Source organism: Telmatherina bonti (assembly GCF_933228915.1).
Source record: "Telmatherina bonti genome assembly, chromosome: 9".
Classification (NCBI taxonomy): Eukaryota; Metazoa; Chordata; class Actinopteri; order Atheriniformes; family Telmatherinidae; genus Telmatherina; species Telmatherina bonti.
Genome location: NC_136627.1, coordinates 37068480 through 37095874, shown reverse-complemented (window position 1 = coordinate 37095874; position 27395 = coordinate 37068480). Strand labels below are relative to the sequence as shown.

Below are 27395 nucleotides of genomic sequence, written 5' to 3'. Positions count from 1 at the left end.
CTCTCTAGAAGCAGCGTAAGCCCCTCCCCCGTACAGAAGGACTCTCTAGAAGCTGAGTAAGCCCCTCCCCCGTCTAAAAGAACTCTCTAGAAGCAGCCTAAGCCCCTCCCCCGTACAGAAGGACTCTCTAGAAGCTGTGTAAGCCCCTCCCCCGTCTAAAAGAACTCTCTAGAAGCAGCCTAAGCCCCTCCCCCGTACAGAAGGACTCTCTAGAAGCTGCGTAGCCCCTCCCCTGTCCAGAAGAACTCACTAAAAGCTGCGTAAGCCCCTTCCCCGTCCAGAAGAACTCACTAAAAGCTGAGTAAGCCCCTCCCCCGTCTAAAAGAACTCTCTAGAAGCAGCGTAAGCCCCTCCCCCGTACAGAAGGACTCTCTAGAAGCTGAGTAAGCCCCTCCCCCGTCTAAAAGAACTCTCTAGAAGCAGCCTAAGCCCCTCCCCCATCCAGAAGAACTCTCTAGAAGCAGCGTAAGCCCCTCCACCGTCCAGAAGAACTCACTAAAAGCTGAGTAAGCCCCTCCCCCGTCCAGAAGAACTCTCTAGAAGCAGCGTAAGCCCCTCCCCCGTCCAGAAGAACTCTCTAGAAGCAGCGTAAGCCCCTCCCCCGTCCAGAAGAACTCTCTAGAAGCAGCGTAAGCCCCTCCCCCGTCCAGAAGAACTCTCTAGAAGTTGCGTAAGCCCCTCCCCTGTCCAGAAGAACTCTCTAGAAGCCTGTTCATCCTGCAACATCTAGCTTCCAGTTGGTGATCACCTCTGCTGCAGGACCAGACTGAAACCACAACACAGTCTGTTTACTGTTGAACATGTTTGAGTTTAGTAGCAGAATGAACACAAATGAGATGAAGGTTGTCCACATATATCCGTTATTTTTCTTGAAGCCGTGAACCTCCTGCAGGTTTGGGTCTGGGTGCAGAAGCCGGCCATCCGGGTTGGGTGTCAGATGAAGCAGCAGCTGCTGAACCGGATTCTTGGGGTTTTACGTAAAGGAATGCTGACAGATATCCCATCCTGCCTCACCGCTTTCCTGTTTGATGGTCATGGTAGCGTTAGCGCCCAGCCGTTGCTGTCATGTTCCAGCTGCTGAGCAGTTGTTGAGGAGGCTGTGGGGTGTTACTGTGCACATAGAGAGGTGTGACATCAGCCAATGGTTTGCATTAAAAACACAGAGTAGCCGGTCATCAGAGGGTTGAAATCATCTTTTCCCTCCAGCTTTTTTTAGCCGTTTTCTGTTATTTATGTTATTTACCGACACATTCACGTGCATGGCTGTGCATGTGCAGCATATTTTCTACTACAGCCGTGTTACATTCCACAAACTGTAGGAGGAGCCCAAGAGCAGGAAAAAGTGACTTAAATAAACTTAATAGATTTTTTTTTAGACATCACATCGCTTGTTACATCGCCATGTTGGCGGGCTAACAGCTAGCTGCCTGTTAGCTCCCTGCTAGCAGTTTGGCTGCAAGGATACTGCTAGCAAATGTTGCGCTTTCCAAACCAGTTCAGCTCACTTGTGGTGTCAGGTCAGAGACGTAGTTTAGAAAATGTGAGCTTATCGGTCTTCAAACCTGCATGAATTTCCAAAATCCTGGTTTAAAAACCTCTAAAACTGCCAGCTTGTTGCTAGCAGGTTAGCTTAGCACGTCACAGCACAGAATTAAAAGCTTCCAGTCACTACAGGCTCACGAATGTTTGGTGACAGGATGAATGTCCGACCTCCAGCTGTGGAACGTTTCTCTTCTTCATGTCAAAGACGAGTTAAGAAACAGCAGACGTAGATTCATTCACGCAGAATCGGAACTAGCAAATGCGACCAGACGAGTTTATCTGCATGCTTTCACATTGAACATGGATTATTATTTTTAATTCAGTGAAATGTCTTTTCTAACCTAAAGCATCTTTAATCTGTAAAATAAAACCAGAGGTAGTGTGAAGCGGGTGGGGAATTGGGGGCAGATCTAGCCTTGAGCGTCTCGAAGTGGAAAGACTTTTTATATTTCGGACGTCTGACCTGTTTTAGAGTTAAAGCTTTTATGGAAGAACAATAACATTTTAATGGCGCTAGACTTGATGTAGCATCTTAGTCGGACCAGTTACTCAACTTTCGCCTCATGTCCACAGATCGGCGATAGTCGACGTCTTTGAATCATCAGACAGCTAACCACAGTCTAAATGGTCTGCATAAACAGTGCTGGGACTCTGGCGTCTACTTTGCTTGATGATGTTTCTCTACAGTGAAGCAGTGAAAGCATTTTCCCCGTTGACGTGATTTCTTTTCAACTGGAACAGTCAAACACGCAACAACTCTGCCTTTGTTCTCATTTTCCCGCTAAAGACGGCTGTACGGAGCACCATGCGCGAGCGACGTACGGCTGAACATCGTCTAATACCGCGACAAAACATCGACAGTTACGACTTTTTATTCACACCACAAAGGAAAATAATTGGCATGTCTGCTATTTACACGGCGGGGAGGGTTAAGCTAGTCGAAGATCGCAGTCACACCGAGAAAAAGTTGCGTTTTTTTCCTTGTGTGTTTGTTTATTTGCTGATTAACACCAACAAAGTGCAGTTATGTGCTTCAATGGCAGCAACAGATTCATCCCGTCGTTCAGGTCAGCAGGCGTCTGCATCATCAAAGACCCCATTATTTCTTAGGACGTGGAACGCTAGCCGTGGCAGTAGCAGTATTCCTTTCCGTTTATATTTTTTGGCAACGTACAAAAGCTGCGAATAGTCTAAAAGCAAAGAAACGTTAATCAGAGAAAAGTCTGGAGAACTACGGGAGTCCAGAAGGTCGGAGAGGAAGTGTCCAGACGTTGGCGGAAGCGTGTTCGAGTTAGACGGCTTATGTTGCACCGTCCACTTTCACCGCGGTCCACGTTGAACCCGACCGGGAGAACAGGATCTCCTGCCAGTCATTCCGACGTAGAGCCGCCTCGCATGTGTCTGGGAAGGAAGCTGGAAAAATGTCTCCCTCCTCCCTGCAGAGAGTCCTGTTTTCACACTTCACTTTCTTTGTGTTTGCTCCAACAAACACACCCAGACCAACAATGTCAAAACACACACACACAGTTTTCATTCCATCCCGGCTTCCTGCCGCCGGTTCTCATGGGAACGATCCGGCCAGACAGAAAGTTCCTTATTGACTCGGAATCTCAGCAGAGATGCAGCTTATTAGATTTTAGCTGATGATGTAGCAGATGTGTGGACAGAACAAGCCAAGAGGAATCATCGTCCTACAGGCTTCAGACATGACGCCACTCGGCACGTCAGCATGGCACCAGGACCGGGACCAGGACCAGAACCAGGACCGGGACCAGGACCAGGACCAGGACCAGGACCGGGACCGGGACCGGGACCAGGACTTGAACCAGGACCGGGACCAGGACCGGGACCAGGACCAGGACTGGGACCAGGATCAGATCTAGATCAGGAGCAGAACCAGGATCAGGATCAGGACCACACATATATTTCTGCTGCCTTTAAGAAATGGAACCAAATAAAACTTTACTATCACATATTTCCCGTCCGAAGCGGCGCAACGAGATTTCCCGCTAAAACAAGAAGCGCGACGAAAACACGTAAACAAAGACGATCTCGCATGTAGATGCTTTAATCTGTTGCCATGTGAACCATAACAGCTTTTAATACTTCTGTAAGTTTTATACCTGCAGTTACTTCTGCTATGTACCAACACACACACACACACACACACACACACACACACACACACACACTCGCCTTACCGTGACCTTTCTGACGGCGAGTTACGAACTCTCCGCCGTCTCCATATGAACCAGGTTTTAGTGATGTCACACCAACACAGCGTGACATGTTTATAGTTGTAGGACGTCCAGTGACATCATCCATTCCTCACGTTGACCTGAAACTCTTTGAAGCGGGCGCGCACACATTCTTTGTTTGCAGGAAAAGCTGGTTTTCAGAAACTGGAACAGCTGCAGATCTGGACTAAATGAACCAATCAGGGATTTCCATTTTTCACACATTGCTTCTGTAGTTTGCTTCACTTTCTGCTCAGTAATCAGATTATTTGGTTTTCTTGTTATGTTCTGATACATAAAACCTTCAAATTGACCTTGCTTTCCACATGACCACATGGTAAACGAACCTGCTTTCTGTCGTTAATCTGATTATGTTTATTACAGCTGAGACAATGAAGAAATCACTACTTTTACTGATACAAAGCAGCAGACCTGAAGCAGAAATGGAACATATCTGTGTTTAAAATACAGCGTTTTGAGCTGCTTATCGTTGTTTTGTCTTTAACTGAAACGCGATCCGTTGCATGACTGCCATGTTTCCACTGAGCCGCCAAACAAGGTGAATGAGGACACATTACAGGCAGCAGAGGTGGTCTGCAGGAAACTGTTATTTAAAAAGTTTTGCAATTTAATCACACTTTAAATGTGACTCTGGTATAATTAGTGGAAAGAACACAATCTGAGAGGCTCAGCAGTTTGTCTGGATTTCATGTTGGAGACTAATCTGGAAAGTTTTTTATTTCATGAAGGGGGGGGGTGTTGTAGAAAGATAGAGTCTCAATTGAACTGATGTTACAGCTGTTATCTTCTGAGGATACGGCTGTTATCTTCTGATGATACAGCTGTTAGCTTCTGATGATACAGCTGTTATCTTCTGATGATACAGCTGTTAGCTTCTGATGATACAGCTGCTATCTTCTGATGATACAGCTGTTAGCTTCTGATGATACAGCTGTTATCTTCTGGTGATACAGCTGTTATCTTCTGATGATACGGCTGTTAGCTTCTGATGATACAGCTGTTAGCTTCTGATGATACAGCTGTTAGCTTCTGATGATACAGCTGCTATCTTCTGATGATACAGCTGTTAGCTTCTAATGATACAGCTGTTATCTTCTGGTGATACAGCTGTTATCTTCTGATGATACGGCTGTTAGCTTCTGATGATACAGCTGTTATCTTCTGATGATACAGCTGTTAGCTTCTGATGATACAGCTGTTATCTTCTGATGATACAGCTGTTATCTTCTGATGATACAGCTGTTATCTTCTGATGATAAAGCTGTTAGCTTCTGATGATATAGCTGTTATCTTCTGATGATACAGCTGTTAGCTTCTGATGATATAGCTGTTATCTTCTGGTGATACAGCTGTTAGCTTCTGATGCTACAGCTGTTATCTTCTGATGATAAAGCTGTTAGCTGCTGGTGATCCAGCTGTTATCTTCTGTTGCTACAGCTGTTATCTTCTGATGATACAGCTGTTATCTTCTGGTGATACAGCTGTTAGCTTCTGATGATAAAGCTGTTAGCTTCTGATGCTACAGCTGTTAGCTTCTGATGCTACAGCTGTTATCTTCTGATGATAAAGCTGTTAGCTTCTGATGATACAGCTGTTATCTTCTGATGATAAAGCTGTTAGCTGCTGGTGATCCAGCTGTTATCTTCTGATGCTACAGCTGTTATCTTCTGATGATACAGCTGTTAGCTTCTGGTGATACAGCTGTTAGCTTCTGATGATAAAGCTGTTAGCTGCTGGTGATCCAGCTGTTATCTTCTGATGCTACAGCTGTTATCTTCTGATGTTACAGCTGTTAGGTGCTGATGTTACAGCTGTTAGCGGCTGATGTTACAGCTGCTAGTTGCTAATGTTATAGCTGTTAGCAGCTGATGTAACAGCTGCTAACTGCTAATGTTACAGCTGTCAGCTGCTGGTGTTACAGCTGTTAGGAGCTGATGTAACAGCTGCTAGTTGCTAATGTTACAGCTGTTAGCAGCTGATGTAACAGCTGCTAACTGCTAATGTTACAGCTGTCAGCTGCTGGTGTTACAGCTGTTAGCAGCTGATGTAACGTCTGCTAGCCGTTAATGCTACAGCTGTTAGCAGCTGATTTAAAAGCTGCTAGCGGTTGATGTTACAGGTGTTAGCAGCTGATTTAACAGCTGTTAGCTGTTGCTTTAGGACCAGTTTTAGACTGTCTCTTTGCTCTCTAGAGGAGCTAAAATCGTGTAAAATGTGGCGCTGCTGAAGTGAAGCTATGCTGCAGTGGGAGTTTCATCAGATCAGGAAGGTGCCTTTGTTTCCTCCTACAGCTCGTCTTGTGAACGTGAGTCTGTAGTCTGCAGATCTGAGCATGTGTCGCTGTTGGACGGGAGTGTGATCCAGGGTGAAGTCCACCTCTAACCCCATGTCAGCTGGAAAAGTTCCAGCCGGCATGAACGGAGGGAAGTCTTCACTTTTCTGTTTAATGTGAGACCAAAAGGATGAAAGAAAGAATTAATCTTTCTTGTCTTCGTTCCGCATTCTTCCTCATTCATCTGCGACCACACAGGCATCTGAGGAAAACTCAAAAATCTGCTTCCTCGCTCGGTTTTCCAAGAAATCCTTCTGTCCAAACCTCTGCAGGTTTTTGATATCTTCATGTTTCGTCCGCCGTCTTCGGTTTAGTTAAGCAGCATTTCTCAGATGCCACAGAGTCAGCTGCTGTTAATCACTCCGTTAAACAGTCCTCTCTCTCTGTGGGAGGATGGAAAACAGACCCGGGCCCCGTGTGTTTGGTTTGGCCCCGGCCTGCCGAGGGGGGCGGGGGGCTTGTGGGTCACTGGGGTCACTGGGGGCCGTGGTGGGTTTGTTTGTTTAGCAGCTGAAAGTCCTGAGAAAAGACGGGAGGAGATAAAACATCTTGTTCGAGGTGTGAAACAAACGGGGGCAGAATGATGATGATGATGACGATGATGATGGCTGTATGAGGTTTTTGATGAAGGTGAAGGACACATTCCGATCTTCTCAGATGGTTTGGTGGGAACTGGGTTGTGGCTCATCGTTTCACCTCCCAGTCATCCCAGTGATCTGGATAAGAAACCTGGACCAGAACCAGCGGGTTGTTTCTGCTTCCTGATTGGACGAGGTGCAGGATGCTGATTGGTCCAGACTGCCTGCTGGTGAGAAACCAGTTGCTTCCAGCTGCAGGAGGAACCGTGACACGTTGATCTGGAGGATCCCGGCAGAACCGGGTCCAGATATGCTCCAGCTGTCCCGACCACGGCGGGACCGTCTGGGAATAATTCCAGGAATTCCTGCCAAACAGCTCGAGCTTGTCGGGATCCTGAACGATCCCAACAACAACGTTCTGTGTTGGGATCAGAATCCTGCAGGACTTTTCCTCTTCCCATTTTTATTTCATTTGTTTTTTGTTTTTTTTTGTTTGTTTTTTTTTTTTGATCAGTTTTAATTATTTTTTATCATTTATTTGCTGAAATGATGTATTTTTATTTCACATAATTATACTTTATTTTTTATTATTAGTGATTATAAATATTTTTGTCATTTTTATAATAATTTTCCATTTAATTCAACATGATTTTCTTTTATTTCCTTACTGTGTGTTAGTCTACAGTCACATATTTGATTGTTATTAATAATCCAGCTAATCATCCTGATTTTATCGTCTTCTTTTGCTCTTTGGAATTTTTTCAGATCAGAAAAGTTTTTCATTTTCAAATTTTTTTAGTCTCCTAACTAATTTTCTTTTATCATGGTCACATCAACATGTTTAAATTGCGGCTTGGTTTCTCTTTCTGTTGTTCTACCAGCCTTCCTCCTCTTCCTCCTCCTCCTCTGTGGTCAGTCCATTAAAAAAAGAAAAACACCCAGAATTCCCTCTTCCTTTCCCACAATCTCCCACTTACGATGTCCGCCAGCCACAAAATGAGGCCTGACGCCAGAGGAGAGAGGGTGAGCAAAGAGGAGGAGGAGGAGGAGGAGGAGGAGGAGGAGGAAGAAGAGGAGGAGGAGGAGAAAGAGTGTGTGTTCGTCCTCGTGAACAAACGTGATAATAACAGACGTGATTAAACTCATCAAGTAAGAATGTAGAAAGTTTAGAGAAGTAACGTCATGTGATGTGTGTCGTTCATCATCAGTCGTCTGGAGATAAACTTCCTGTTTCTTCTCCATCCATCCATCATCCATCATCCATCCATCCATCCATCCATCATTTATCCATCCATCCATCCATCCATCCATCATTTATCCATCCATCCATCCATCCATCCATCATTTATCCATCCATCCATCCATCCATCCATCCATCATTTATCCATCCATCCATCCATCCATCCATCCATCCATCCATCATCCATCCATCCATCCATCCATCCATCCATCCATCATTTATCCATCCATCCATCCATCCATCCATCATTTATCCATCCATCCATCCATCCATCCATCCATCCATCCATCCATCCATCATCCATCCATCCATCATTTATCCATCCATCCATCCATCCATCATCCATCCATCCATCCATCCATCCATCATCCATCCATCCATCATTTATCCATCCATCCATCCATCCATCCATATGTTAGCAGGAAAGCTTCTGTGTTTATTTCATATAAAAAATAAAAATCTGTTTCAGTCTCAGACCTGAGAAGTCCCACAGATAAACATTTGCCAACGCTATTGTTGATTTGCGTAATTAAATTCTTTTATAGGCTGTGATGTCGTCTCTCCATGACCTGGAAATGAAATGTAAAAACTCGTGTTGAAACTAGAAAATGGATGAAAATACAGATTTCTTGTAAAATTATTCTTGATCCAACATTTTTCAGGATTTTTCAGGATTCCTGGTTTACAGATTTAAAACGTCGTCAGCGCTAACCTGTCAGGTGTGTGTCTGAGGACGGCAGCAGCTTCTCCGGGGAAAGTATGGTGATTGTAGTAATCAGTCCTCGGGGAGTCTGGCAGCTTTTGTCTGAGCTGCTGAACAATAATCTGACTTTATGCAACAAGCTGCTTGATATTTTCATCCTAACCCTGGTGTCCACCGACCGAGTCGGAGACACCTCTCCTGGTGGAAAAAGATTCAGCTCCACATAAATGACTCCCAAGCTTCATAAAGCAGAATGGCGTCATCCGGCTTCCTTCTGGATGATGGTCCGTTCTGCAGCTGGACTCTTCTGTTGTGACGTTCCAGGATGTGGCTCAGCATCGTCCTGCTGAAATCTGCAAGGTCTTCCCGGAAAGAGACGTTGTTCTCATGCTGTCCACAAACAATTGCACATCTTCATTCAGGTTTCAGAACATTTTAAATGAGCTTTGGTCCAGAGAAGACGGTGTTCTGTTCTTTAACCTGCATATGTGGATTTCAGCCTGAACTGGTTCTCACTGGTTTCTGGAAGCTTCCTTGGATTTTTAGGGGTTCAAAGTGACTGAACGGTGAAAGATGCCACTATTAAGCTCTGCAGGAGATCTTCTTCAGCTTCGTCCTGTAATGATCTGGTGTCTGATGGATCCTTTGTGACCTGAGCATCGGATCACTCCTGCAGGACTTGGATCAGACCAGCTGCTATTTTCTCCCTCGAACCGAGCTCTGAGATTAATCACCTTCCTGCACAAAATGGTCTGATGTCTGAGAACTGTGGTAAAAATAACAATGAGTCATGTAATGGGAGCTAATTGTGCTCATTTAAAGCTGATAAATGAGTGTCTCATTTGGTTTAGAAGAACTTGTTGCCCTCAGCTCCATCCGAACCTCCGAGTCAGACTGCAGTGTTGAAGCCAACATCATCAATCCGCTGCCGTCTGTGGGAGCAGACCTCTTCAGCTCGGTTCCTCCCAAGGCCTGTAAAAACTCTGACAGCTGTCTGCTTCTGTCCCCAGCGATCTCCTGGAGGATCTGGAGAGGAGCCCCCATGCTGCAGCCATGGCAGAGTGCTTCGTGGAAAGGGTGAGTACAGGAACCATTACTGTGCACCTGAAGCACTCAGTAAAACACCAGTAAACACAAACACCAGCCAGCAGCAGGCAAACCAACACCCAGTCAATGAAGGCGTTTAGTCTCTCCGGGGGTGTTAGACAGTGATCACGCTGTTCTCGCCGTCACACGGAAACGTTATTCACCGTCTGCAAAGGAGGATTAAACAAATCGTTTACAGAATCTGCTGCAGCGGCTCTGGTAATGATGGTTTTAATGGTTTGGAACTGAGGGTCTCTGTGGATCCAGCAGGTTTTCTGTGCTGCTGTACTGTCGCCTCCGCAGCGCTCTTCATTCAGTCTGCGTCCATTCCAGTTCAGCAACAGACCCTTGTTCTGATTGTCCGATTCATTTGATGTTGCAAGTTGTTCAGCATGAAGTCTGACGTCATTCTTCCAGGAAAAATACCTCAGTGAGAGGAGACACTACTCGTAGAAACTCATGGATGCACATCTTTCCAGTCAGAATGAACTGTGGAAGCGGTACATGTACACTTGGCAGTGTAATGTGTTATGAAGTTGCTGTACAGTTGACCAATGGAGGTACAATGATTTTACAGTTGTGTTATAATGGTGTAACTATTGTGTTATAAAGGTGTTGTGATAGTTTTATATTACTGCTATAAAGGAGTCACAATGGCTTTATGAAGGTGTTATAAGATGACATATTGGTTTTATATGACATTATTATGGTGTTATAATGGTATATAATGGTATTGTGATGGTGTTGTCATGGTTTTATGTTAGTATGTGATGGTGTTATAATGGTATATAATGGTATTGTGATGGTGTTGTCATGGTTTTATGTTAGTATGTGATGGTGTTATAATGGTATATGATAGAGTTAAAATGATATGTGATGGTGTTATAACAATGTTACATTTGTAAATGATGGTGTTATAAAGGTGTTATAAACTTAATTTCCTGTCTGAAGCTGGAAGTCTTGTTTGCATCTGCAGGAAATCCTCTTTTAGTTGGTTTTTAATGATCAACCAGTTTATTGTACATTTCTTTCAGTCCAGAAGTATTTACACGTCAGTCTGAAGCCATGTTGGGTCATTTTACCCAACCCAGACGGTATTTGCTGTTGTGTTGTTGTGATGAGCTCCTCTCCATTTTTTCTTTTCTCAACCATATTTCAGCTGCTGGAAATATTTCCAGAATATTCCAGTGAAGAGAGAATGAGACTATAAATGTAGTTGCTTGTTTTCTTAGTTCTGGGGAAAAAAAAGTGGAAGCCAAACCATCTTGACAGGTTGTTTTATCAGTTGACAGGATTTCAGGCTGTCAACCAATCAGAGCACAGATCTGGTGATGGTGATGTCAATACAGTAGAAAGAACAAGCAGCTGAAGAAATGCATCATTTCATGTTTATTTTTATTGACAGTGCTGTTTATAAAGGCAGTGTTACTTCAACAAACTTTCTGCACATGTTTTCTCTTTTTTGCCACATTTGAAGTCGTCTCTTCATCTGAACTCTCATAACACCTCAAATTAAATTCATTAAGAGGAAAAAAGCATCTGACGCGCAGCAGGTTTGACGTTTGTTCCCGCTTCAGCTGAACTCAACCTCCCGTCTCTTACGGCTCTGGACATTAGATTAACCTTCTGGAGATTCCCGGTTATTTTAAGGCTGAACATGCAGAGCATAATGTGGTCTTTCTGTGAGACCACCTGACCGACTGATGGACCGACAGGAAGTGAAGGAAAACTTTTCACAGCTACTCAGCGACACCAGTATCCTCCTAAAACAGCAAAAAGTTGAAAGATTTATGGATTTTAAACAACTGGAAGGAGAAAGGCTGAGATGTTGATGGTTACGTGACACATGCTGTGTGTGTAAATATATACTGTATGTATATATATATATATATATATATATATACATATATATATATACATATATATATAAAATGTGAATGTATATATTTATCACACACACATGGATGATATTTGGCTGATGGACAAACAGTGCAGAAGCAGGAAGGCTGTTAAAAGATTCTGATTGGATGAAGTCAGACTGGAAACAGGAAGTTTAAGCCTGAAGACCAAAATTTTAACCTCTTCATCGCCACTGACTCTCCATCATCAGCATGTTAAAACCGTCTCGTATGATTGTTGTTTACTGCCAACCACAGAACTCATTCCTGGAAACAGATGTTTGGTATAAAATGCATCTGTGTGTTTTTATGTTGGAAACAAGAGAAAAGAGCGAAGTCTTCGCTACGCAGCACAGACGTTCCAACAGTGCAAACATGAAGCTGGTTTTCTTCATTTGAACAGGATCAGAGCAGGTTGTGTGTTTTTCAGAGTATCTGAGACATATTTTCTACTCCAAAAGTGCTGCATTTACCGCCTCCAAGTCCCCCACACACCTGTACACACCTGTTCACACCTGTACACACCTGTACACACACACACCTTGTGTTGTAGCAGATGACTCGCTGTTCCTCCTCTGACTTCTGTTTTACCCTGTTTCCTTTCCAGAGTGAAGCCTTCGATATCTACACACTCTACTGCATGAACTACCCAAAGTAAGCTTTGACACACACTTGTACACACACACCTATACACACACACACCTGTACATCAAATCAAATCAAATCAAAGATACTTTATTCATCCCCGAGTGGAAATTCAGAGTTCAAGCCAGCTCGTCCGAGGTCAGACATACAGACATGTAACATTAATGACAAAAGAGTAATACAGAACCGATCTTAAGCTCAGGCCGTGCAGCCAGTTTTACCGGCGCTGCCTTACAAGATAAGAACAGAGATACATTAGGATCATGGTTGAGGAAAAAACAGGTCATGTAACTCTGGACATACAGAGAAAAAAAACCTCATACACTGAAGCACAAACTAAAACAAGACACACAAAGTCCAGGGAGGCGGTGAGTCATGTGGGAGGGGACTGGGGGTGGTTGAGGAGGGGGGACAGAGCGTCTATGAACATGTCTTCCATTCTCGGGGGTGGGGGGGGTTGCGTCGGCCCAAGGTCGTTGGAAAGCCGAATCCAGATATTGTCTGGGTTCCAGGCGAGGAAAACAATTTGCCCTTGGCCTTGAGTCCATAGCAGGTCTTAGGCTGGCAGCTCCAGACAGCCAAATGGGGGGGGGGGGGGCAGGCACTGCTAGCTTGGCCCATACGGTTACAGAATACAGGCAGCCTGCCAGTTGTTGCCAGAATCTCACGGGTCTTGAGGTAGATCAGGACTCCACCAGCGCCAATCAGCAGAATCCCGATCACCAATACTCCAAAGATGTAATCATCCTCCACGTCCTCAGAGGACAGAACCGCCACACATACACACCTGTACACACATTTCATCTACACACACCTATACACACCTGTACACACACACCTGTACACACATGTACACACACACACACGGCTGCTCATTCTGTGATTTTAAATATCCTTTAAAATCTAATATCTGATATTTAACTTACTATGATACTCGTTGTTTCTTTGTCCTGTTTTGAACAAGGCCTGTTTTTATTGCGTCTTTGAGCTCCTGAAAAGTGCTGTATAAATAAAACGCTGTTTTCGCTTGTTGTATCAGTTTTCATGTTGGATGCTGTGCACCACGGTGCTGGCCGTCCTTTCTGCAGTCACTGTTAGACGTTCGTCTCTACAGTTATGGTGGTGGAACTGCAGGTGTTCATCGTATGCAGCACATCTCTGAGGAATGTTTCTGGCATCTAGTCGTATCTATTCAGATCTTTCTGAAGGAAAAAGGTGGTCCAACCAGACCAGAAGACCTGATGCCATGGTCGTTTCTTGTCGTTTCTTGTTAGATTTGGAGGGATTTGGATGCTGACGCCCATCGACATGCTGCTGTAAAGCCTCAGCGAGAAACTCCACATTTTTCTGTCCTCTGTTCTTGATAAACGGACTCGAGACGGCGAGCGAGAATGTGTGCAGCGTCTGCTTTATGACCACAGTCGATGCGTTTCAGTAGAAACTCACAGCAGAGCAGTAAAACGGTAAAATGGGTGCAGAACCTGAACCCTGAAACCAGGTCTGAGCAGCCAGGGATGCTTCTCATGTATGGACGTTATCCATGTCCAAAAGCCTCTGCTGTCCACCAGAAACCAACAAAACCAGGACCCAGGTTCCATTCTGGTGAGAAGTCGATGAGGTTTAACGTCATTCTCATCGTTAAGAAATGAGTATAAAGTTTATACAAACTGGACCAGGAAGGTTTACCTCTTCTCATCTATATTCTCTGACAAGAAATAAAAAAAGGGAAAGTTGTCACGAGTTAAAAAGCAGATAAAGGAGCTTTTTTTTTCATTTAAAACACAGTCTGCTGTGTCCCAGCAGAGTGATGTTCCCTTTCACCCAGTGCAGGTCTGTATTGGTGTGTTTGTCTTGTTTTTGTCTAACAAGAAGTGGTAATTGTAGCAAATGTCTCCACAATTCCTTACATTGTGTTTTTGGTCAACAGTCAATATTGCTTTTTTTTAATGATATCCGATATACCGATTTTGTACAACTCTTAATTTATGAGAGTGATAGCAACCGATACCGAAATATTTTTGGAGTGATTTGTGCCAAACAAACCGAATTATCTGGAAAACTATACATAACATCTCTATATTTGGTCATTTTGAGTGAGAGGAGATGTGGTTGAAGAGTTTGATATGAATATGTGCATGTTGTGTAAAAGTTATGTCACCGATATTGCATTATAATGCTGACATTAGCCAATAATATCGTTAGGTCGATAATCTGACATCTTTAGTTCTATATCATGAAAGTGACTCAAGTTGCTTCTGGGTTCCTCATACATCTAACTTCCACCTGGAAAACCCACTTTGTTTCCCAGATTCAGGTTACCATGGGGATGCAACACGGAGGTTCCCGGACTGTCCGGGAGCGCCACAACTGCTATCCTCACTAAAGCACATCCACCTCAGCTGCATCCCAAACGTCTTCTTGGCTTTATTCCAGCTATAGAGGACTGTTATTTTCTGCTTTTTTCATCACTTGTTGATTGAACTCCTGATTGGACATTACCGTCAATTTAAGCTCTCTGATTGGTGGAAAGTCTGACAGGAAGGGTCTTCATGCGTGATGGTGATGAAGATGAGATAAACAATGGTGTTATTCTTGAACTTTATCTTTATTCAGACTCCAGGTCCATTAAAAACAAAAGAAAGTACAGACATACAAACGTATTTAAAAGAGACATGTGTACCAGTGCTTCCACATAGCAGACTGATATCTCATGGTACTGAAAGAAGGCTGGGTGATCCCATTACAAGATCCATCAAGACGACTTATCATGGATCATTATGGATTTACCACCTAGAGTCTCTGAATAAACGCTACACGTTGTGTCTGGATTGTAAACCTCCTGGACGGATAGAAAGGCTGGAAAACCTCCGTAGACCAGCTGGAGGGTGACATGACCATCACAGTAACACACTGCGATGCTGGTTATAATATCGTGCAAATACCCGAAACCCTGCGAACATCTGGCGCTTTATGAAACAGAAGTAAAACAATGGAGCCTGAATGTGTCGAGCTGCTTTCAGATGATTCCAGCAGCACCGAGTCTCTGCAAAATGGCCTGAAGGCCTCGCAGTCTCTGCTGTCTCGTTCTGGATTCGCTCATGTTTCGCTGTTATGCTCTTCTCTCCGTCGGGCTGAAAAACACATGTTTGGCCTGACTGGACGGCTGCCCAGCGCTGAGTGTGTGCCTACATCTGTCTGCATGTTAATACACTTAAATCATTTCATATGTACACAATGCGAGCCTGTGTGAGTGTGTGTGTGTGTGTGTGTGAGAGAGAGTGAGTGTTTAAACCTCGTCAGTTCAGCTTCCATCACCAGGCTGAAAGTCGACCCCTTCTTCACCTCCGTCAGATCACTGCTTTCTGCCTGTCGCCTCCTTAAAGCTCCATTACACACCAGTAAAAACTAAGTAGGTCAACTGCTTTCAGCCCACCGAAGCCAGATCCTCCTCTTCCTCCTTCTTTTACGGCTTCCTCTGCTGGATCCTCTCACTTCATGCCAGTTTTTACTTCTTCAGCCTGATGCACCAAAGTTCACGAACCTACAGACTAAATTCAGTCTTACGGTGGAGTTCAGGAAGAAAGCTGGTGTGAAACTGCTGCTGGTGACCAACTGCCATCTGCCTCCCAACGCCAGGTCGGACGCCTTTCAGCCTTCCACCGCGATGCAAACATGACTCAGAGGTTTTTCTGACACCGCTGCATCCTGGATGCATGAAACGCAGCAGTCAGCCAGTCAGATCAGATACCAGACACGTCCTGAACGTCAGCAACAAACCGATTCGTCCTCAAAGAGCAGAAACCATATTTTTAGCCTTATTACCTCAATTACATGGTTTAATACCTGAAAACAGAGAAGCTGATTGGCTGGTTGATGTCTGTGCAGTCAGACCAGCAGATCCAAACAATCTGATATGCATCCAATAACCTGCTCTGTTATTCCTGAACAAACTAGTGTTTAGAGAAGTGGCCCCTTCCCGGCCTGCACCCCCCCACCCTCCCCCGGACGCTACAGCTCATCATTTACAGTATGAAACTGCATTTCCATCCAAGAGGAGTTTAGCAGAGTAAATGAGCTCAGCATCTGTCTCCGTTCTCCCTCCGGATTACTGCTGAGATCACATCCACCCTCCAACAGCAGCCGCTTCATGATGCATTACCGCAGCACGAAGCGCTGGGACGGCTCGACAAGAAAAACATCTCCTCCGGCTCGTTTCAGATGGCGGCGGCGCTGCATTCCTGCAGCCTGGTTCTGACTTGGCGTGTTCAGCGCAGGAGAAAAAACCAAACAAAGAATCTCGTCTCATGTTCCCAGCAGGGCGACACGGAGTTCACAAGCCTGCAACCCAGCACATTTCCCTCTCCGACACGGGTGGAAAAATGCTCCTCTGTCCATACAGAGGCGTCCATACAGAGGCGTCCATACGGAGGCGTCCTACGGAGGCGTCCATATGGAGGCGTCCTACGGAGGCGTCCTACGGAGGCCTCCATACGGAGGCGTCCTACGGAGGCGTCCATACGGAGGCCTCCATAAGGAGGCGTCCTACGGAGGCGTCCTACGGAGGCGTCCATATGGAGGCGTCCTACGGAGGCGTCCATATGAAGGCGTCCTACGGAGGCGTCCTACGGAGGCGTCCATATGGAGGCGTCCTACGGAGGCCTCCATACGGAGGCGTCCTACGGAGGCCTCCATACGAAGGCGTCCATACGGAGGCGTCCATACGGAGGCGTCCTACGGAGGCGTCCATACGGAGGCGTCCAACGGAGGCATCCATACGGAGGCGTCCTATGAAGGCGTCCTACGGAGGCCTCCATATGGAGGCGTCCATACGGAGGCGTCCATACGGAGGCGTCCTACGGAGGCCTCCATACGAAGGCGTCCATACGGAGGCGTCCATACGGAGGCGTCCATACGGAGGCGTCCTACGGAGGCGTCCATACGGAGGCGTCCAACGGAGGCATCCATACGGAGGCGTCCTATGAAGGCGTCCATACGGAGGCGTCCATACGGAGGTATCCTACGGAGGCATCCTACGGAGGCGTCCATATGGAGGCGTCCTACGGAGGCCTCCATACGGAGGCGTCCATACGGAGGCGTCCTACGGAGGCGTCCATACGGAGGCGTCCATACGGAGGCGTGCTACGGAGGCGTCCATACGGAGGCGTCCATACGGAGGCATCCATACGGAGGCGTCCTACGGAGGCGTCCTACCGAGGCCTCCATACGGAGGCGTCCATACGGAGGCGTCCATATGGAGGCGTCCTACGGAGGCCTCCATACGGAGGCGTCCATACGGAGGCGTCCATATGGAGGCGTCCTACGGAGGCCTCCATACGGAGGCGTCCATACGGAAGTGTCCTACGGAGGCGTCCATACGGAAGTGTCCTACGGAGGCGTCCATACGGAGGCATGCTACGAAGGCGTCCTACGGAGGCGTCCATACGGAGGCGTCCATACGGAGGCGTCCATATGGAGGCGTCCATACGGAAGTGTCCTACGGAGGCGTCCATACGGAGGCGTCCATACGGAGGCGTCCATACGGAGGCCTCCATACGGAGGCGTCCTACGGAGGCGTCCTACGGAGGCCTCCATAAGGAGGCGTCCATACAGAGGCGTCCATACGGAAGTGTCCTACGGAGGCGTCCATACGGAGGCATGCTACGGAGGCGTCCATACGGAGGCGTCCATACGGAGGCGTCCATATGGAGGCGTCCATACGGAAGTGTTCTACGGAGGCGTCCATACGGAGGCGTCCATACGGAGGCCTCCATACAGAGGCGTCCATACGGAGGCGTCCATATGGAGGCGTCCTACGGAGGCCTCCATAAGGAGGCGTCCTACGGAGGCCTCCATATGGACGGACACTTCCGTCCATATGGAGGCGTCCTACGGAGGCGTCCTACGGAGGCGTCCATACGGAGGCGTCCAACGGAGGCATCCATACGGAGGCGTCCTATGAAGGCGTCCATACGGAGGCGTCCATACGGAGGTATCCTACGGAGGCAATACGGAGGCGTCCATACGGAGGCGTCCATACGGAGGCGTCCATACGGAGGCCTCCATAAGGAGGCGTCCTACGGAGGCGTCCATATGGAGGCGTCCTACGGAGGCGTCCATATGAAGGCGTCCTACGGAGGCGTCCTACGGAGGCGTCCATATGGAGGCGTCCTACGGAGGCCTCCATACGGAGGCGTCCTACGGAGGCCTCCATACGAAGGCGTCCATACGGAGGCGTCCATACGGAGGCGTCCTACGGAGGCGTCCATACGGAGGCGTCCAACGGAGGCATCCATACGGAGGCGTCCTATGAAGGCGTCCTACGGAGGCCTCCATATGGAGGCGTCCATACGGAGGCGTCCATACGGAGGCGTCCTACGGAGGCCTCCATACGAAGGCGTCCATACGGAGGCGTCCATACGGAGGCGTCCATACGGAGGCGTCCTACGGAGGCGTCCATACGGAGGCGTCCAACGGAGGCATCCATACGGAGGCGTCCTATGAAGGCGTCCATACGGAGGCGTCCATACGGAGGTATCCTACGGAGGCATCCTACGGAGGCGTCCATATGGAGGCGTCCTACGGAGGCCTCCATACGGAGGCGTCCATACGGAGGCGTCCTACGGAGGCGTCCATACGGAGGCGTCCATACGGAGGCGTGCTACGGAGGCGTCCATACGGAGGCGTCCATACGGAGGCATCCATACGGAGGCGTCCTACGGAGGCGTCCTACCGAGGCCTCCATACGGAGGCGTCCATACGGAGGCGTCCATATGGAGGCGTCCTACGGAGGCCTCCATACGGAGGCGTCCATACGGAGGCGTCCATATGGAGGCGTCCTACGGAGGCCTCCATACGGAGGCGTCCATACGGAAGTGTCCTACGGAGGCGTCCATACGGAAGTGTCCTACGGAGGCGTCCATACGGAGGCATGCTACGAAGGCGTCCTACGGAGGCGTCCATACGGAGGCGTCCATACGGAGGCGTCCATATGGAGGCGTCCATACGGAAGTGTCCTACGGAGGCGTCCATACGGAGGCGTCCATACGGAGGCGTCCATACGGAGGCCTCCATACGGAGGCGTCCTACGGAGGCGTCCTACGGAGGCCTCCATAAGGAGGCGTCCATACAGAGGCGTCCATACGGAAGTGTCCTACGGAGGCGTCCATACGGAGGCATGCTACGGAGGCGTCCATACGGAGGCGTCCATACGGAGGCGTCCATATGGAGGCGTCCATACGGAAGTGTTCTACGGAGGCGTCCATACGGAGGCGTCCATACGGAGGCCTCCATACAGAGGCGTCCATACGGAGGCGTCCATATGGAGGCGTCCTACGGAGGCCTCCATAAGGAGGCGTCCTACGGAGGCCTCCATATGGACGGACACTTCCGTCCATACGGAGGCGTCCTACGGAGGCGTCCTACGGAGGCGTCCATACGGAGGCGTCCAACGGAGGCATCCATACGGAGGCGTCCTATGAAGGCGTCCATACGGAGGCGTCCATACGGAGGTATCCTACGGAGGCAATACGGAGGCGTCCATACGGAGGCGTCCATACGGAGGCGTCCATACGGAGGCGTCCATATGGAGGCGTCCTACGGAGGCCTCCATATGGAGGCGTCCATATGGAGGCGTCCTACGGAGGCGTCCATACGGAGGCATCCATACGGAGGCGTCCATATGGAGGCGTCCTACGGAGGCGTCCTACGGAGGCCTCCATACGGAGGCGTCCATATGGAGGCGTCCTACGGAGGCCTCCATACGGAGGCGTCCATACGGAGGCGTCCATACGGAGCCGTCCTACGGAGGCGTCCATACGGAGGCGTGCTACGGAGGCGTGCTACGGAGGCGTGCTACGGAGGCGTCCTACGGAGGCGTCCATACGGAGGCGATGGAGGCGTCCTACGGAGGCGTCCATATGGAGGCGTCCATATGGAGGCATCCATACGGAGGCGTCCTACAGAGGCGTCCTACGGAGGCGTCCATACGGAGGCATCCATATGGAGGCGTCCTACGGAGGCGTCCTACCGAGGCCTCCATACAGAGGCGTCCATATGGAGGCGTCCTACGGAGGCGTCCATACGGAGGCGTCCTACGGAGGCATCCATACGGAGGCGTCCTAAGAAGGCGTCCTACGGAGGCCTCCATACGAAGGCGTCCATACGGAGGCGTCCATACGGAGGCGTCCATACGGAGGCGTCCATACGGAGGCCTCCATACGGAGGCGTCCATACGGAGGCGTCCATATGGAGGCGTCCTACGGAGGCCTCCATAAGGAGGCGTCCTACGGAGGCCTCCATATGGACGGACACTTCCGTCCATACGGAGGCGTCCTACGGAGGCGTCCATACGGAGGCGTCCAACGGAGGCATCCATACGGAGGCGTCCTATGAAGGCGTCCATACGGAGGCGTCCATACGGAGGTATCCTACGGAGGCAATACGGAGGCGTCCATACGGAGGCGTCCATACGGAGGCGTCCATATGGAGGCGTCCTACGGAGGCCTCCATATGGAGGCGTCCATATGGAGGCGTCCTACGGAGGCGTCCTACGGAGGCGTCCATACGGAGGCATCCATACGGAGGCGTCCTACGGAGGCCTCCATACGGAGGCGTCCATACGGAGGCGTCCATACGGAGGCGTCCTACGGAGGCGTCCTACGGAGGCGTCCATACGGAGGCGTGCTACGGAGGCGTCCTACGGAGGCGTCCATACGGAGGCGACGGAGGCGTCCTACGGAGGCGTCCATATGGAGGCGTCCATACGGAGGCGTCCTACAGAGGCGTCCTACGGAGGCGTCCATACGGAGGCGTCCATACGGAGGCATCCATATGGAGGCGTCCTACGGAGGCGTCCTACCGAGGCCTCCATACAGAGGCGTCCATATGGAGGCGTCCTACGGAGGCGTCCATACGGAGGCGTCCTACGGAGGCATCCATACGGAGGCGTCCTAAGAAGGCGTCCTACGGAGGCCTCCATACGAAGGCGTCCATACGGAGGCGTCCATACGGAGGCGTCCATACGGAGGCGTCCTACGGAGGCGTCCATACGGAGGCGTCCAACGGAGGCATCCATACGGAGGCGTCCTATGAAGGCGTCCATACGGAGGTATCCTACGGAGGCATCCTACGGAGGCGTCCATATGGAGGCGTCCTACGGAGGCGTCCATACGGAGGCATCCATACGGAGGCGTCCTACGGAGGCGTCCATACGGAGGCATCCATACGGAGGCGTCCATACGGAGGCGTCCATACGGAGGCATCCATACGGAGGCGTCCTACGGAGGCGTCCTACCGAGGCCTCCATACGGAGGCGTCCATATGGAGGCGTCCTACGGAGGCCTCCATACGGAGGCGTCCATACGGAGGCGTCCATACGGAGGCCTCCATACGGAGGCGTCCATACGGAGGCGTCCATACGGAGGCGTCCTACGGAGGCGTCCATACGGAGGCGTCCATATGGAGGCGTCCTACGGAGGCCTCCATAAGGAGGCGTCCTACGGAGGCCTCCATATGGAGGCGTCCATATGGAGGCGTCCATACGGAGGCGTCCTACGGAGGCGTCCATACGGAGGCGTCCAACGGAGGCATCCATACAGAGGCGTCCTACCGAGGCCTCCATACAGAGGCGTCCATATGGAGGCGTCCTACGGAGGCCTCCATACGGAGGCGTCCATACGGAGGCGTCCTACGGAGGCCTCCATACGGAGGCGTCCTACGGAGGCGTCCTACGGAGGCGTCCATACGGAGGCGTGCTACGGAGGCGTCCTACGGAGGCGTCCATACGGAGGCGTCCTACGGAGGCATCCATACGGAGGCGTCCTATGAAGGCGTCCTACGGAGGCATCCATACGGAGGCGTCCTATGAAGGCGTCCATACGGAGGCATCCTACGGAGGCGTCCATACGGAGGCGACGGAGGCGTCCATATGGATTTTGATTTACTGTTGTATCAACTGATTGATATGAAACGACGTTACGGGTCGTCTGCTTTCACACCCGAATGAATAAAAAGAACAAGAATATTGTTTAACATTTTATTTTTCTGAACTCACATATTTAGATTATTTATTTAAATAAAAATATTTGTTGTCATCAACAGTCAAAATAAAAGCGCGTCTGCTACATGGTCACTGTAACAGTATTTGAATGATGTTTGCAGTTTGGATCGATGTCTTTGGCTTATTGACCACATCATCAATATATCGATGTAGATCGATGTGTTGTTGCATCCCTACGAAGAGGCTTTTTCTGTCAGTTCCCCTTCTTGCTGCTTTCTGGGAGGATTTCTGTCGGTTTTGTTCTGATGAATCTGCAGATGAGCTCAGACTCGCTGCCGAGCACATCAGCGATGTCTGTAGAAGATATTACTGCAGCTCTGAATTCCTCAACTCCTTCATGTGATTAACGTCCATCTGGAGAGAAAGAGCCCGGTCTCCATCTTTACCTTGACCTCCTTCCCCCCGTCTCTCCTGAGTGCTGCCGTCTCTTCCTTCCTTCCAACCTCACTGCTGTCCAAGATTCTTTGGCTTCACGCTGTGATGGATTTCTGTCTCCACTGTCCTCCATCATCTCCTTTCACCACCTTCGTGTTGCTCGTTGTGTCTCCTGGCTGTTGTCTTCTCACCGTCCTATCCTCCGTTGACGCGAGAGGATTTCCTTCACCTCATCCTCCATCATTGTTTTACTTCCTGATTGGCAGCAGACTTTGATGAAGCCTTGCTATGGTTGCTTATTCTAACAATGTCTCCGCTCCTCTCCGCAGTTCGGTGGCAGTACTGAGGGAATGCATGAAAAACCAAAGTCTGGTTCGGTTCTTCCAGGAGCGACAGACGACTCTGAACCACTCTTTACCTCTGGAGACGTACCTGCTCAAACCAGTGCAGAGGATCCTCAAGTACCACCTGCTGCTACAGGTGAGGCCCTGAATACCACAGGTTACTGCACATGATGTGCCAAATACTACTAAATATCACATGAACAACCTTAAATGACATAGTATACATTGTAGACCATACTGCCTGTACTGATACTGATGATGTGTGTAATTACCAAAATACTCAAATTTACACCACAAATACTGCTTTCTTCCTAAGTTAATGCCTCATCTCTGCAGGTTACTGCCTCTGATGCTAAATATAGCATATAAGACCTTAAATTCTGCCTAATACTTCAGGTAAAACTTTTAATACTACCAGTTACTTCATGAAGGATTTGAAATGCTGCCTTGTAGTACAAGTAAACATATACACAACCTGTTACTATTAAATACTACATGTAGGAACATAAGTTCTATTTTTTTTTTTTTAAATAAAAAAAAAATTAAATTAAAAGTTCTACCTTTTACTGAAGATAATTATTAAAATACAGTCAAATGATGCCTGTATTTCCTCTAATAATTCTTTTCTACTACATATAGACCTTCAAATACTGCCAGTGAAACTAAAAAACTGTCAAATTCTACTAAATACTGCCAAATACTACAGACTTATGGAATACAACATGACACACGACATTCAACTCAGTATGATGTGGTACATTACGATACAATACGCTAGATAAGATACCAAATGCTCTAATTGATATATGATACAACATGGTAAAATACAAAATGATATGTTACAATACAATATACTGGATTCTAGTGATCAATGGATAACATATTTGACACAGTATGGTATGATACATTAAGATATAGTGCAGTATGATGAAATGCAATATGTGTATTGTAATACACCAGATACAGTACGATTAAATGTGATATAATGCAGTATAACGCAGTACTATATGATGCAATGCAATGTGATGCAATACAATACAGTATCATCCGATACGATACAGTGCGATGCGACACAATAAATTACGATACAGGGTGATGTGATACGATGTGATACGATGTGATATGATGCGATACAATGCAATACCATACTCTGCAATACAATGCGGTACGATACAATACGGTACGATACGATGCAGTACATTACGAAACAGTGCAATGCGATACAGTACTATACGATGTGATACGATACGATACAATACGATATGATATGGTGCGGTGCGATTTTATAACACTGTGGCTCCAAAGATTAAATGATTCAAAAGACACCCAAAAATGGCTTGCTTGGCATCTTTACAGGCACATGGCATGGAGTGTCAGTACAGACAAACGGCAATGACCACATGGCCTCAGTTTCCTGGAAATAGACTCCTACCAGGTATAGAGCCTCTGTAACCTAGAGCTCCCCCCAGCTGAAAGATCTATAATAACCAGGAGGGCGCCTCTCTCTAGTAGAGCGCCTTAAAGGTGGTGTTGACTGTTCCTGCGGTCTTGGAGGAGATTCCCTTCCTGGCATCGGTGGATCACTCACAGAGTCTTTCACAGGAGTTGGAGAGTCCGAAGATTGTACCTCAGGAACCAGGACTTGTTCTGGCATCACAGGAGATGGAATGCTCACAGCTGGAGGAATACTGCGATCAACCTCTGAAACACCACTTTTCCTGATTTGGTCAATATGTCTTCTCCAAATCTGTCCATTTCCAATGAGGACCTCACGTGACAGGGGACCTGTACAGCTGAGGAATCACATGCCAAAATTAAAGCTCTTTCTCCAGAATAATGCACCAAGACATCAGCTGACTTCAGTAAGTCTTTGGACCTCTGGAATGCGTCCTCTTGACGAACACCCCATGTCCAAACCACATCTTTCTGCAGCAGATTATGTAAAGGGGCGAGCAAGGTTGATAGATTATGAAGGAAACGGTTGTAATAATTCAACAAACCTAAATAGGCTTTGAGCTCTTTCACTGAAGTTGGGCTGGGAGCATCAACGATAGCTTTTACCTCAGCCTCCACTGAGTGAACCCCATCACCAGCCACTCTATGTCCCAAATACTGAACTTCATCCGCCAGCAGCTTACATTAGCTTCTTTTTAATCTGAGGCCAATACTTTCTAACCTAGTCAACACCTCATCCAGGGTTTTTAGGTGTGCTTCTTGGGTGGTCTCTATAATCAGGATATCGTCCAGATATACAGCAACATGGGGTATTCCCCGTCCATGGTTCGTTGGAATATTGCTGGAGCTGATGATACACCAAACGGTAGTCTGTTGTATGTAAACAAGCCACAATGCGTATTCACAGTTAAATACTTCCTGAACTGATCATCCATTTGTATCTGTTAATAGGCATAACTCATGTCCAGTTTGGTCAACTGTTCCCCACCCGCTAACGTAGCCATCAAATTCAACCTTGGGTAAGGGGTACTGTTCAAAGGCATAGGCTTAATTTACAGTTCGCTTATAATCTCCACACAATCTACTGTCACCATCCAGTTTTAGCAGAAAAACCACCAGAGCGACCCAATCAGAATACTGGACAGGAGTAATGACACATTCTTTTAACAATCAGTCCATCTCAGCATCAACTTTGGGCTTCATAGCACAGGGAACAGACCGATGTCTGTAAAAACGGGGTACAGCATTATTACTTACATGAAAGGTTGCTTTAAAGCCTTTTAAAGATTTTAGGGGTATGCAGTGTGAACTTACTCCAGGTTCCGAGAGTGTGGGAAGGGTGTCAGGGGCTTTATTTCAGGTCAGTCCAGCTTAATATGCTTCAGCCACCCTTCTCCTATGAGGTTTGGACCTGTACCTGTAGCCACAATGACAGGCAAGATCTTTTCCTGCCGTTTGCAGTTTGCTGTCACATTCGTTTCCCCAGCACATTTATGTTTTGCTTGCTATATGTTGGCAACTTCTGGTGAGTCTTCTTCAGTGGGGGCACATTTTTTACCCAATGGGGGTAAAACATCTCCACCTTGGACACTGTACAAGGGAAATGGCAGCTCTTCCATATCACTCCCTTCTGTCACTCTTGGAGAACAATAATGGACTTTTCTCTCCTGTATGAAGTGCCGTCTACTTTGTCCGTGTCTTTGGTCATTCCTCTTCCCAGCAGGTGACTGATTCTTATTCCGGTACACCCGAGCCATGTGTCCAGTCATTCCACATGCATGACATCTTTACTTCTGAAATCTACAGTCCTCAGGTGCATGTTTGCCCACACAACGATAACAAGCTTTATCTTTATCCACTTTCCTCTTCTGCCCCATGCTCTCTGATCCACCAGTCTGCATTACAGGACAAGGCTCCAGCTTTTGCCTGCAGATCCTGGACATGTTTATTGGCAGATTCCATCGTTTGGGTCAGAGACAGGGCACTTCCAAATGTGAGATCCGCTTCAGACAACAACCTCCTCTGGATGCGGTCATCATTTATTCCACATGCAAGCCTGTCCCGTAACTTTTGTGAAAGCATCACTCCATAATTAAAGTCCTGTGCCAGCTTCCTCAACTCTGCCACATATTCAGCCACAGACTCAGTGGGTCATCTCCACCAAAGCTACTGTCCAACGGAGTCCAAAAAGCCTCTCAACAAACAGGGCAACCACAGCGATCAGAGAGCAGGGCAACAAAAAGCAGGAATCCAAATTATCCTTGTTGCCAACACAACATTGTGGCTCCAAAGATTAAAACCCAAAAATGGCTTGCTAGGCATTTTACTGCTGCCTGTCACAAAGCAGTGTTGTTAATTGTTCCAACATGTAAATTTATTCTGAACCCCTCTAAACACCCAGACATGCTCTTCCTCTTCTTCAATCCTTTTTTCGACCTCTTCTAGTCATCGATTGGCTGCAGGACGACCTCCATTCACGTGGAAAAAAGGCACAATATAAGGCCACATTTCCTAATAAAGTGTAAATGATGAGAAACACGTCTTCAGTCAGAAAAACATCCCGTTGCTGTTGAACATAAACCGGCGTTCTTCTCAAACAGCATCTGACGGAACGTTGTGATTTCTCTCTGATCTGCGGAGCGTCTCTCTCCCAGATTTTGTCGTCACGGCGATAAGACATTCGCTGTGAATCCCGTCAGTGTTTCTCTAATGAACACCAGCTGTCAATGGAGTCCCATAAAACACACTCACACTCCGACTCTCGTCCCAGTAAAGCGTCCTGACTGGTCCTGGTCCAAGCCCACCTCTGAGCGGAGCGAGGGATGATGAAACGAAGGGAAAGTCGGCTCTTTGTTCTCTGATGTTTGCTCTGTTTTATTTGC

At 47.9% G+C, this 27395-nt stretch overlaps 1 protein-coding gene across 1 annotated transcript in view; it reads left to right on the top strand.

Moving 5' to 3' along the window:
- The window catches only part of plekhg2 (pleckstrin homology domain containing, family G (with RhoGef domain) member 2), a 90165-nt gene that overhangs the window by 43248 nt on the left and 19522 nt on the right, over nucleotides 1-27395 (top strand). Inside the window, exons 5-7 of the mRNA XM_079246475.1 lie at nucleotides 9664-9730; nucleotides 12245-12291; nucleotides 23044-23194. Coding sequence (XP_079102601.1) covers nucleotides 9664-9730; nucleotides 12245-12291; nucleotides 23044-23194 — 265 coding nt within the window. The remainder of the gene's footprint in view (nucleotides 1-9663; nucleotides 9731-12244; nucleotides 12292-23043; nucleotides 23195-27395) is intronic.